Source organism: Cuculus canorus, chromosome 7 (genome assembly GCF_017976375.1).
Source record: "Cuculus canorus isolate bCucCan1 chromosome 7, bCucCan1.pri, whole genome shotgun sequence".
Taxonomy (NCBI): Eukaryota; Metazoa; Chordata; class Aves; order Cuculiformes; family Cuculidae; genus Cuculus; species Cuculus canorus.
In genome coordinates, this window is record NC_071407.1 from 33,771,497 (window position 1) to 33,785,037 (window position 13,541).

At 38.6% G+C, this 13,541-nt stretch overlaps 1 protein-coding gene across 3 annotated transcripts in view; it reads left to right on the top strand.

Moving 5' to 3' along the window:
• INPP5A (inositol polyphosphate-5-phosphatase A) overlaps positions 1–13,541 on the top strand; it is a 246,022-nt gene that overhangs the window by 121,174 nt on the left and 111,307 nt on the right. For all 3 annotated transcript variants that reach the window (XM_054071416.1, XM_054071414.1, XM_054071415.1), the window contains exon 5: positions 8,643–8,706. In XM_054071416.1, the coding sequence (XP_053927391.1) occupies positions 8,643–8,706 (64 nt within the window). The remainder of the gene's footprint in view (positions 1–8,642; positions 8,707–13,541) is intronic.

Consider the following 13,541-nt stretch of genomic DNA (forward strand, 5'->3'; position numbering starts at 1 on the left):
CAAGCTGTGTGCCTCTTATCCTGATTGGGGGCCTCCGGAGTGCTTGTGTAATAGAAATATTAAATAACAGTGTGATTAATGACTTTGTGAAGGTTCTACTCTGAGTTGAGGAATATTGATAAGTGGCCTTTTTTTAACTGCTCGACGTACATCCACTTGCCTTAACTCTTGTTGGCTCCTTGGTCTGTCAGTAATCTTTATTTCAAAAAAAAAAACCTCTGCGTGGTATTTTTTTTAATTGAATTGATTCATAATTAAAGTGTTAAATACCTTTGTGAAAGATGTCAGTATCAAAAGTGGCATTAAATATTCTTTATCAGTGTGATAGGTTACATACAGATTGTTCGTTTACTTACCAGATATGATTATACGTGGCTCAGACTTTTTGTTTGTTAATTTTTTCTTTTCTTCTTAAATTAACTAGTCCCAAAGAATCTTTTAAAATGGAGTAGGATTTTTCATTTGCTGTATTGGTGCAGTAAAGAAATTGTAAAGAGACGGTAGTAGAGGTGGAATGCGTTAGCTGAAGATCACTCATTTTGTTAGTCACACAAAAAGGAGAATGAAAGCTCATGGGACTTTTTTTTCCTGAAAATGTACTATTGGTCATTGCTGTTGGCAGAGACACCTCTTTGAGGCATCTGTAAAGACCAGCTCTGCAAACAAATTCTTTTTTTAGTATGATCTCTTGATGAAGCATGAAAATGACTTGGGATTTAGATATTTTGGACTTCTAAAACAGTTGTTCTGATCTGACATTTAGACAGGTCGCGACCTTTTTAGAAACCTACAGATAAGCCCATTTGAAAATATCTAAATCTTGGTAACGAGTCCAGAAATAGGTAGTATAAGCTATAAAACTATACATAAACGTGTTTGTTGTTTCCTGAATTACGTTTAATTCAACTACTATAAAAACAAAACCCTAGAATTTGTTTTTAATTATTTGGAATTTTTTACTGGTAAGTTTATAGTGACTATTCCTCTTGATAGTTCAATTGTGCTTGGTGTCAGACTTAAAAGAACTATTCTGAAAGAAGTAAAAAGGAGAAGAGTGAGAGAGCACTGCTGTATGTTAAAGGTATGTCTGGTGCTGCCACGCTACAACTTAACAGGAAAGACTGTGGCATTAAAATTAATTGAGGATGCTTAGAAATGACACTGCATGCTGGAAACGTGGAAAGCGTGAGGTTATTCAACTGGCATAAAGCAGTGAGAAGAGTAACTTCACTGCCTAGCTGCAACAGTGCAAATTTGCAACAAGCAAATTAGGACTTTTTAAGTCAAAACCTGCATGTGGAAATTAATCTGGAAATGCAGAAATATCTTTGCAGGTGTGGGTCTAATATAATTACAGTAAATAGATGATCAGGATTTAGGGAGACCTAGGTACCCTGTTTTTCCCCACCAGCTGTACCTGCAGGCTTGCTCTCAGAAGTCTCCCTGCTTCGGAAGCATTGACTTAACTTTTATATTATGTACGTAACATTTGTTTTAGGTTTTATGGAGCATGGGGATCTTCAATACCAAACCTGCCCGTGGTTTTACTCTTCTTAACTGAATAATTCCACTGGCTTTAATGCAAGTGTCACGTGTAACTAAGTACAGACCAAGTTACAAGACGCCGGGAGAGTTTGTTTGTCACTGAATATTTGGAGCCCATTCGCTTTTACACTTTATTAAAGGCGTAATTACTCAAGTACCGTTGAAACGAAGCCAATACCTGTGTTTGAGATAGGAAGCTGAAGAAGTAGTGCATAATTGTGTGAAATGGTCTGGCGCGGGCTCCGGCCGTCCACACGTTGGGTGGAGGGGGCTGCCTGGGGGGCAGCTCAATAGCAGTTCGATTGTGTGTGCTTTAGCTGATAAGTCCAATTGAGGAAATGATAAATTGCTGGACACCTAATTTGTTTGCAAATAAAAAGTGATAGACCATTTTATAATGAGTTGATCTGTGTACTCAGCTTGTTTTTTTAACCTCGAATGAGTAATAGACATTTAGTGTTCGTTTAGCCCTACTGGATACAGTAGCCTACATACACTTAACATGGCTTGGTGGTCCGACTGCCGGCACCCGGCGCTGGAGTGCCCCTGGAGAGGCTGTGCGGACAGTCAGACTTGCACCGTTTCCCACCTCAGCTTTTCTGTTTGAAGTGTCTTGAACTTCACTGCAACATAAATGCATCCGGATAAGGCGTATCCGTGCGGTAGTTGATATCCTTGCCTTTATGTAAAATTGCTGTCTGGAGCTCTCATTTGTTGTGTTTGCCCTGAGTGAAACGTGGCAGCTAATAGACTCCATTTTACTGATGGGAAATTAATAGGAGCTCTTGATGTTTGGGTTTATAAAGATGTAAAATATTCTTTTAATTTTCGTTAGCAAAACAGGCAGGCAATCAATAACACCAGGCTTGAGAAACACGCTGCTGACATACGGCATGGCCGGAGGACTGGCACAAGATAAGGGCTTCCTGTCAGCAGCACCCGCGCTAATTAATATTCAGACATTGTCATGTTCGATGATAAATGAATTCCTTGAACTATATTGATATAGTAGGTTAAACATTGAAAAAGTTAGGTTGAACTTTGACTTTAAATATTCATTAAAGCTAATTATGGATTTTATGACCACATGAATTACAGTTTCTCTGTCATCATTGGCAATTTATTTTAAATTTATTTAAAGCAATCTTTATATATTAGCTTTATCACATTTAGTGAGGTAATGCAGTAAATGTTTACTCTGTACAGTAATTAAACTTTTATTCAGGTATTTCCTTTATGCATTACATTTCCACAGTTGGAATGACGTACTTTAAAAATAAATTATGCCAATTGGCTGTTAAAAAACAATACAGCTGCTTAAATCTTCAGGCTTTTGTGGCAAGACTCCTGTATCCTCCAAGAAATGGTGTTTTTAATTACACCAGGTGTATAATACGTCAGAACCAATTGGTTTGTCTTCCCATCAGTATCAGTTTTTCCAAATGATCTTTTGACATATAATAATGAAATTTCCAGTATTGTACTGAATATCATTCTGAAACCTAATCAAAAGCGGTGATCATTTACCTTCAATCTTGCTTTACAGGGAGATGATACCTACGTTTTTTTTTCTCCATAATACGTTTTGGAGGGGAGATGGAAAGATCTTCTAAATAATCTGTGCTAACTATAAGTTAAATTTTGTTCTTTGTTTCTAAAGCTGGCAGTGAGTTCTGTACGTGCACGTTGTGAGAACAGTCAGGTACTTCTGTCAGTCCTGAAAAAAAGGCGTTTTGTTAATAACAGGATTGCTGTGAGATAATCGCCTGGCCTTTTCACCGAGTGCCTGAGCGTTTCCGTAAGGGCCATTCTCACAAAAGCTTTCACAAGCTAGGATGTGTTTGACTGTGTACTCTACAATCAGTGCTTCTGATATTGAAAGAGTTTCTAGGAGTTCACAAAGGAAATTTTCCCTAGTCGACCTGTAGGATTTTGCATGCAGGTCTGTTTGGTTTTTAGAGTGTTAAAGCAAGGCTGTTGAGCTATAATCTACAAGGGAGACAGAAGAATAGTTGGCAATCAGTTTTAACGTTCTCGTGTATTTCTAAGCTACTTGGCCAAGCTAAAAATTACTATTAGATGTGACTGTCCAATCTGACTTTTCACTTTGATACTTTCTTCTCCTTTATTTAGGGTATATATAATAATTTTTCTTAGTGTGGTGCCACTACGATTCGGGTTCAGAGTGGCTAACAAGAGCTTGTCTTGCTGTGCCTGAGCCTAATCTTAGAAACGAGGTTGCTCTGAATGCTTGAGATGAAAGTCAACAGATCATCCGTTCAGGAGATAACAGTGGCACTGCCTATGGGGGGCCCTCTGTTGCAGAACGTGCATTCTCCTGGCTGTACGGTAAAATTAACATCGGTGACTTTCAGGGTGTATTATTTTTCAGGCTTTTGCTCTAGAATGACTGTTTTAAAGAGGGCTTAAGTTTCTGCAGGTTTGCTGGTTCACTGTTCTGCAGGCACTGACATAAATGTAGCAGAATCTGAGAAAAAAGTAAGATACAATACATAACACGACTCCTGAGGTTGAATTTTAGTAAAAGCACCTGCTTACAGATGCCATAGAATTTATGATAATGGCAGACGTAATCAATTTGAACAACACTCAAAGTGGAACAAATAATAGTTTTCTTTTTTTGTGTCTGAAATTTTTAAAAGTTTAACTGTTTCGGGTGGTTGATAATTTGTAATGTGTTCATGTATTATATTATGTAGATACTGTATGTACTACTGCTACTGCGTGTGCCTCTACTGCTCTTCCCAAAGAATATTAAAACTGTACCTAAGACAACAAAGCAATAAAGACTTTGACTTAATATCATTTGACTTTATTGTTAAACTGTCATTTTATGAAAAATAAACTGAATTAGCATAATCTCCTCAAGAAAAGGGTCTGGGCATTAGGCCTTGAAATAAAGTTTCTTATTAATTATGTTTCATTGTGTTATTGCAGTGAATTATAACTGCACTCCATCATTTTTACAAGTTAACATTTATGTACATAAAGCTGATTAAGTCTGTAACAATGCGGAAGATAGTGATAGCCGTAATTTCCATTACATTGTAGATTTCCTTCTTTTCAATGGTGTGTTTAGAATTGCACAGTCAAAGCCTATCTTAATGTTAGTAGTATCAGTTCCTGAAACTGTACAGTGTTACTTTGCACTATCAGAGACTTTTTGTGCACAGTTAGTTGATACTCAGTGCTGCAAATGTAGGCTATCAAACCAAACTTTTGATGCATAATTCTTCAAAGTTAGTTTTTAAAAAATGAGATTAAAACCTTAAGTCAAGCAGTGGGCAAAACAGGATGCTCAGAATTGAAGTTGTAGCTTGAGCACAACTGGCAGTACTGTTTTTGATAGAATTACGGCATCTAAAACAGGTTTTAGAGCATCTTAATTCTACTTCGTTTACCTATTGATATGTTACATAGAGAAGCTTCAGAATTCATAATTCTGTGTTGTATGTCTGAATTTTCAGCTCTCTAAAATTATTTGTGTCTGACTTGGATAGGTCACTATTTCCAAATATTTCTTTTTTAGTTAGCCTTAGTTTTCATCTCAAGTGTGGCAAGGAGAATTCCAGTGGGAATAAAGGAATATCGCTTATATAGGCTATATAATAATTATATAGCTTATATAATTATAAAGGTAAGACCTCAACTACAGTGTCCTTCCACTCAGAAGTACTTTGCTTCATACTTAGTAGCACTGATTTCAGTGGGATAAGAACTGTGTGTGTACAGAATACATGGATGTTAAGATCATAAAACGCATATGGGTAAGATGAAATTCTGGGATACAGAGCCACATTTTGAGACATTTATACATCTGAGTAGTATCTACGAACCCAGTGACTGTCACTGACTTCACAAGCAACAGTTGAAGCAACAGTTCCACAGCGAACCCTTTGTTCTAACCCTGTCGGAAGCCCCTGGTTTTGATCAGCCTCGCTGTAACTTAGTGGTATTGAGGATAATCCTAAAACTAACTTTCTCCCCTCCTGGATGATGATGCATCTGAGCAGCGCTTGTGTGCACTCAAAGAAGTAGGCACTTTTGACATGGAGTTTCCTGCCTTTCCAGAAAGTTCAAAGTTGTGACAGCAGGTATTTTTCTTTCTTTGTTTTAACTGAAGGCTTTGAAAGTAAGCTTAGTAAAAGTTTTCAAGTATAACAACTGAATTTTGCCTCTAGCTTACATGTGATTGTATGACTTCTGTCTAGTTTTAGCTCTCCAAGAGACAAAAAACGCTTAACCAAAATACTCCCTACAACCATATTGATATTTAAGAATGATCTTCTGTTTTTAAAAATCCAAAGGCCAGAGTATCATGAAAGTTTAGCTTGAGACAGCAGTGTTTTCTATTGCTAATTACAATTTCTTGAGTTAGAAATTAAATATCCGGTGGCAATGGCTTTTTCTTCTGTCAAGATCTATATTTTTTTCTGGCAGTGTGTCCTTGTGGCAGGACAGTTAACCTTCAGTCCTCTGCAAGAGTGTCTCCTGCATTTTCTTATTTGCCTCCTCCATATTATACAAAAGCAAACCAAAGACCTAAAGGAAGCTGACTGGGTCGCAGAGAAGTGTACTCATCAATTAAATGTGTGACAGTGTTTTCTGTTGGATGGACTAATATGTCAAGGAGATGGGCAGGACCTCATGTTTGTGCTTTTGACAAATCAGCAAATGTTTAATCTGTGGATGTGCCACGTCTCATAAATAATGCAGCAGTCACTGAACTAAAACGCTGCTCTGCCAGGAGGGTCTCGGCCATTAGAGGAGTAAGAGACAAAATGAAACTGAATCATCCTCTTTTTTAATGTGTTGCTTCTTTTATAGTTCTCAATAAGAGTTTATCTAGTGCCCAGCTTTTTTTTTCCCCCCTCAACTGCTGTTGAGTGCAGCAGATGTATTTCAAGGCTCATTAAAATTCTCATTTAAAATTTATATTTTTTTTATATTCCTTGATAAAGTTTGGTTACTCTACTTTTTCATTTACTCACTTGATTTTCCTTTACTTTTCATATATAGTTTTCCTCTCGTCAGCTGGTGGAAAACAGTGCATTATAACACTGTGAAGAAAAAAGCGAGCCGCAAGCTCCCAGTATATGTAGGTGAAATCTTGGCAAAGCTTCCGTGATGTAAATGGAGCCAGAAAGGGACTGTGTCATCCTGAGCACCTTAGGTAGCAGCCTTCCACTCCCTGGAGTTTCACTGGAAAAGGAGCAGGGGTCGCAGTTGTGAGGATAGGAAGAAAAGGCTGCGGCAGGAAGGAAAACAGGATTGTCCCTGCTAGTGTGTGACCGTGGGCATTTTACCTGCAGTGTTTGAGAACCACCTCTGGGAGAGGGTGTCTCTTGCGCTTCAGATCTTAATTTCTTTGTTTCACTTGTGAGAGACACTGTGATCGTAACGAGCATTGTTTTCGCTGTGCTGCAATGTGTGTTTTTGGAGCGCGGTGCCATGAGCACCCCTTGAGTTGAGTTCACTCAGCCCTTCTGTAAACTGGAGCCCAAAAGTCTGAGAGTGGCTACCCAAAAAATGAGGGAGATTATGTAGACCTGGGAAGCTTGGAGTGGGTTTCTTCATGTTTCATAGGATCTCTGTGGCAGGCAAAAGAGTCCTATAATCCACCGCAGGCTGAGTGCTGTTCTCGCCAGCTGGACAGGACGCCCTGCACTGTGGTCGCTCTGAAGATAGATGGCATTTCAGCCCTTGTTCAACTTGGGACCAAAGTGCCTGTGCAGCTAAGGGATGTGCTGCCCTGATGTCCTGAACAAAAATGCTTTCTTATATAACGGACTGAGGATTAAGAGCTCAGAAATCTTCAGAAATCAGGAAAGTACTTAAGTATTTGTAAAGAAGGGGTACTAATATTTTGCTGAATATGGGTGAACTTCGGTATGCTCTTAAAATCGATTTGCTGAGGTGGGAATCTGTACGCTTTTCTGAATGCAGTGGTAACTACTTCTGTGTTTGCATGTCATGGACTAATTGTTACAACTCTGACAGAATTCCATAGTTGGATTAGGTCACTGTTCTCATAAGAACTGAAAAGAATAGTTGCTCAGGACTAGATCAGGAGAAGGAGCTGTCTTATCTGAAGTCCTGTCTGAAGTCCTATCTAAATCTAAACTATGAACACATAGTATTTTATTTTCAGTGGTAACTCAAATTTTTCATCTGCAGTTGTGGGCACTAAAATCTGTTTCTGTGTATAAAACACATCAGTTATGCCAGTATCAAGAAACTCAACATGTATTCAAACGTCTAAGTCTCTGCTAGGTATTTATGGTTGGACTCAGTGATCCAAGAGGTCTTTTCCAACCTGGTGATTCTATGATTTTTATAATCTTCCCCTTCGGATCAATGCATTGTGAGAAACTGCTTCCCTCTGTAGCCTTCACACCATAGCCAGGAGCAGCAGTTGCTCTCCAAGTGTGGCTGACAGAGATGGACATATTTTACTGTTCAGTCATTATAATTATTGTCAAGACAAGGAAAGCTGTACAAGAGTGTACAAATATTCCCAACACTCCTGTTAGATCTGAAGTGTTCTGCCTACTCTGTAGCTGGCAAAGTCATTCACTCTGCACAACTCAGTAGGAAGATGGAAAACCTGTGCCCGGCTCTCAAAAGCTATTGAATCTCACATCCTTTCTCTTGTTTCTGTACTGCTCAGCCTCCAAAAGCATTTGTTTTGCTCTGAAAGGGAAGCACAAATTGTCAGACTTTTTTATAAAAGAAATGTGGGGATGTGTTTGGTGTTTAGAAAGGTACTGGTCTGTATTGCTCACTGCAGCCATCCATTTGGTATTTCTGAAAGTACCCTGGATAATTGTGCCTTTACCATGTTTAGTCAGCCGTTAAGGATCTTCTTTATAATGACTTATGAAACTTCAGAGGTGCAACGAAGGAAATGAATATTCTTATAGACCTTAGAAAATACAAACATTAGTAATTTTATATATTAACATTTAATTTCTTCTGTTTCTTTTTTTTCTAGTTGGAAAGTATGGTACTATTTTGGGTTTTTTTAACTGAAGTAGATATTTTTATAATTTCTTGTTTTATTGTTGTTTTTACAGGCTTTAGGAAGTTTTTACTTTCTTCATGAATCTTTGAAAAACATCTACCAGTTTGATTTTAAAGGTAAGTGAAGTAATTGAATGTTGTTTATTGTCAATTTGCTGTGTACATCAAGGCAGTTCTTCTGTTGTCTTTTCTGATAGTGCTTAGCAGTTTTTTCCATCATACACAGACTTCTGTATAATGCATGCAAGTGTGTTGATGACAGACATTGCTTTCCTTACCATTTATAGACCTCTTAGAAGAAGCCAATGGACCAGCCACAGGTTTAAAATTGGTGCATTAATCATTTCCATGCAGATGGACCTTTGGATCCATAGAGATCCCTGATGATTTCAAAAGGACTCAGAATGGCCACAAGGTTCTTCCGTGTAGATCAGATATAGGACCAAGACCTTAAATGTCCAGCAGTGATGGTCATTTTGCAAAGCAGCTGTGGTAGATTTATGGATTGAATTACTTTGAAGCAGTGCAGGTCAGTAGGAAGGTGTCATTGGTTTTAACCCATATTGATCCATCAGGTTGGAGGTCTTGGTAAGGAGTTTAAAAGTAGCATTAGGCTGTGTGCATTAAATATTAGAAATATCATAGAAAATTATTATATGCTTCCTGAGGTGTATATAGAAAAGATTATATAAAATTTATGTTATTGCAGTTGAGAACTGTCTGTATATTAGACACAAAAATCTGCTGGGCTGAGCTGAGTCACATTAATACTATACCTAACATCCCATTAATATGAGACGCTTGAAATAATGGTAACAACAGAGTGAACTAACTGTCTTCATTATATAGATTCATTATTTTTGTTCTCAATAGAGGCAGATTCTCTCTGCTCGTGTAATTGAGGGTACAGGGTCTTCCTTCCCTGAAATATTTGAACGGTAATTCTACATATATAGCAATTCAAGACTTAGCCAACATGAGTCCCCTTGTCATCATCTGTTTCAATGCTGAAGGAAAATGTTAGTTATCATATCATAGGCGGTTCAGAGTAGGTTTCATTTCTGAGAGACTGTACTGGAAAACTCGATAGTGATGTAGGGACTTCTAATGAGAGGTCATGTCTGGTCTTTCTCCCAAACGAGGAGAGTGTTGTAGATATTAAGAAATTATAGTATTATCAGATGAACTGTGTGCAGGGTGGGAATATTGGAGGATGTTGGCATTGCACAAGAAGCTGGGTGTCCAAGTTGTTACCCCAATCCCTGGACTGAACACGGGTGCACTGTTAGTACCCGTTTACTCTTTTTGCCATCTGAGTGGCTTTGTGTGTCAGGAATATGTGAACTGCATCTCTGCATCTAATGCATGAGCCCGCAATTTCTTTGCATCAGTGCAAAAGGACTAGCGGTTTCGCTCTGGATTCCTTCTCACTGATCGTAGATGAGAGGTGTCCTGCTCAAGCAGCACGTAACAGAGTGAAATGACAGCTGTTTTGGGAAAAGAGGAGCTTTCTGAGTTTATTAATAGTTAATTGACAGCTTATTCACCTCTATATGGCTTTCAAAAGAAAATATAAGGACTAAATAAGAGCGATCAAAAAAGGAAAAATGTAGGAGAAAATAATTGATATAAAAGAAATTAGCAGATACTTGTTCCAGAAAATAAACGCTTTGAATGTTCCGTGCTTCATTTTGCTTGACGAAACCTTAGCAAAGCCTGAAGAGGTGTGAACCCATGCGCATAAAGATGCATTTGGCCCAGTCATCACTTGGAAAGAAAAAACTAAAGAAAAATCTTAATAAAAATCCAAGGAGAGCAGGTGCTACACTGAATCGGCGTTGTAAGTCACCCACTGCTCTCTTAATGTAGAGCAGAATCAGTCTCCCAGTGTAGTGTTTGTAAAATATGACCCAGAAGGCTCCCATCTTTCAGGGGAAATGTAAAGCTTGCCTCTTCTCTCATGACTATTGACATTTCACAGTGTATTAAGCTCTTAAATCAGAAGAAAAATCCAAATGGATACAAACATTCTCTGCAGAAAAATCATTATGAAGTTCTGGTTCCACTCAAAAGCATGCAAAAATAGAAGTTTGTTTACAATTCAATATTCCTGTAACACCGCTGTGTCTTTTCAAAATTCACTGCACAGTTGGATGTGACTGAATACAGTCTTAGGAAAAAAAAATATTGTCTCTGTTTTTCGATTCTCAGGAAGACATATTTGGGATTTAAAATGAGAACAATTTTCTCCTACAGCCTCATGTGTTATTTGCTACAGTATGGAAAGTGTTGGACTGATTTTATAGTGGTGAGAGGCCCGAAAGTTTGTTTACAATTCAAACTATTGACGAGCTATGTGTTCTGAAGGGCCACATCCAACAGAGGGGTTTGCGGCGTTAGGCCAGTTGCAGTCTGCCACTTTGATTTACAGAAGGAATCTTGTTGTCTGTGGTATGAAATGAGAAATACCGTAGAAGTATTTTTACTTGGAGACACACAAGAAGGCATGCTTCTTTCCTCCTGCATTTGCTTCTCAGCAGTCATGTAAACGAATCGCTGGTTCATATTTAGCGTTGATGTTAACCTAAGTTGATGGTGAAGTGCCTCCTTTCTGCCAAGTGCTACTTTTTATTTAGGTTCTCACAGCAGAAACCTTCAGCCCTCACAGTTCTGCCAAATTTTTTCTGTATCCTGAATGACATCGGGATCTTTTTGCTGACACTGTTAAAGTTACTGAAAGAGGCACATCCATCCATGATCTACTTAAAATGATGCCACAGTAGTTTATCAGGATATTTGTTTAGTCTTCCTGTGGGAGCCAGATCTCAAAGTGATTGGCATATAAAGAATGATACTTTTCCCCCCCAAAGATATATTGATACATTACAGTAAATGCTTCTTCAGATTATATAAAATACTTTATCTAGACTACTCAAAGTGACAAGTATTTTTATCGCTTGGTATTTTCAGCAGATACGTAGTAGAACTGGACAGTTCACGGCTCTTGATAATTTGTTTTTGAGTTTTCTCTTATGAATTCTTAGTCAAAAGTCTTCCAGTTGGGTGGTTTGTCTTAACGGTGGCTGTAAGATAGCTGCCTAAATTCCTGTGATGGAGGAGTTTGATACATTAAGTCAGATCCTCACCATTAGAGATCCCAATATATTGCCCTGATCAGGAGAGACCAAGTACGAAGTGGCGCAAGAAGCAGAAACCGTTGTTCATGAGCTGTGTAGATCCATAGATTGATTGCCAAGGCTGAAAAGTCTGTACTATTTCTGTCTATGATGTAACTGTTCGTTACAAACTTCAGAAAGTGATGTGCTTTACTACTAAGTCTCTTCCACAAACGTTGCACCCACTCCAGTTTAAATTCACATCAGCCTCACCTGCTAATAGCCAGAAACGGATAATCTGAAAGAGGTGGGTGGCTACAGGGTCACAGAGCAGCGGATACGAGATTTGAATTTGAAATCCAGTTCATCTTCTGCATATCCCCAGAGCACAGTCTTTACTTCCCCAGGTTGTTCAGGAGGACTGGTGCAGAAGGCCTAGGATCAGTGAAGGCTCTTCAAAAACAAGACCATTTTTTTTACTCTAAGGGCTTTCTGATGACTACAGAAATAATTCAGAGTTGACTGAGTTGCATGTATAAGCACAGAAAGTTTCAGGAGGAAATAAGGAAAAAAAAAAGAATGCCTTTTTGTCCTGAGATATGGTTGTTGTGGGTGTTTTTCGTCATTTTCAGTTACTTAACTGATTAAGGAACACCCAGCTGAAACCTAACGATTTCTGTTAGTGGCCTTCTTGATGGATGTCGGTAGTTGGGGTGCTGGCAGAGTTGAAAACCGTTTCCCCCTGTGCCTGCAGGGATGGCTGTACTGCAGCAGACCACTGCTCTGTCTGGTCCAGCAGCTGTTCCTGAGCGTGGCAGAGACCCAGAGGAAATCCTCTGGTGGACACCTACGAGGCAGTTGCACCACAGGAGTCTGTTTAAGTTTGGCCTTGAAAGTTAACTGTCCTCTCTAAAGCTCTATTCATGCATATATGATTTCTGTCGTAGTTGTAGGTATTTAAATAGTTTGGAATATCCAGTCTTTTTCAGGATCTTGCTCAAGTCCAACATTCTGGGACAGTAAGTTGCCCAGTAAAATAATGCATTAAGTAGAAAATGAACTTCTCTTTTTATCAGGTTGCGCATCTCTGTTTCTGAATTTCATTGACTGTCCCCATTTCTGGTTTAGGACACGACAGAGAGAAATTTCTCATTTTCCTGTTCGAGACCACTCAGTAAAGCACTTGATTTTAGTGCAGCATGTTCTCTGCTGTTTTCATGTCCCTGAGGGAAAACATTGTCTGTTCACTTTTTTTCACATTTCTTGTTTTGTCTCAGGGCAGCGTAGTATTTCAACGACTTTAGTGGATGACTCGAAGACGTCACCTTTCTTTGCAGATACTATCGTTAGTTAAAAACAAGTCTACCTCCAATCAGTTCCACAAAAGGTGTGGGCTGCTCGGCTCGTGGTCAGCTCATCTTTCATTAGGGGTCCCACCAGCATTGCTTGGTCAGTTCTAGCAGGACAAAAATCAGCTCTCCCCACTGACAGAGCTCACCCAGCAGACAATTTAAGTGTGGCCAAACATTAAATTGATGATGTCGATATTGTTGATTTAAAGCAAAAGGCAAAAAGCTGAGATGGTCTAAATGAATAATTATCTATTTGTTAGATGGGTAAAAGATGTGATTACTAATGTGTTATAGATGTGCATCAGTTGATGCTTAGGTAGATAAACTTAAAATTGGAAAAACAGAGTTGCTAGATAAAACATACAGATGATCACTACTCATAAATACCTTTTTTTGGCCTAATGTGTTTTGTATTAATTAATTTTTCTGTTAATTATCCAGCATCGATTGCTGGATGCTGGCTGAGGACACAAACAGGTGTCTC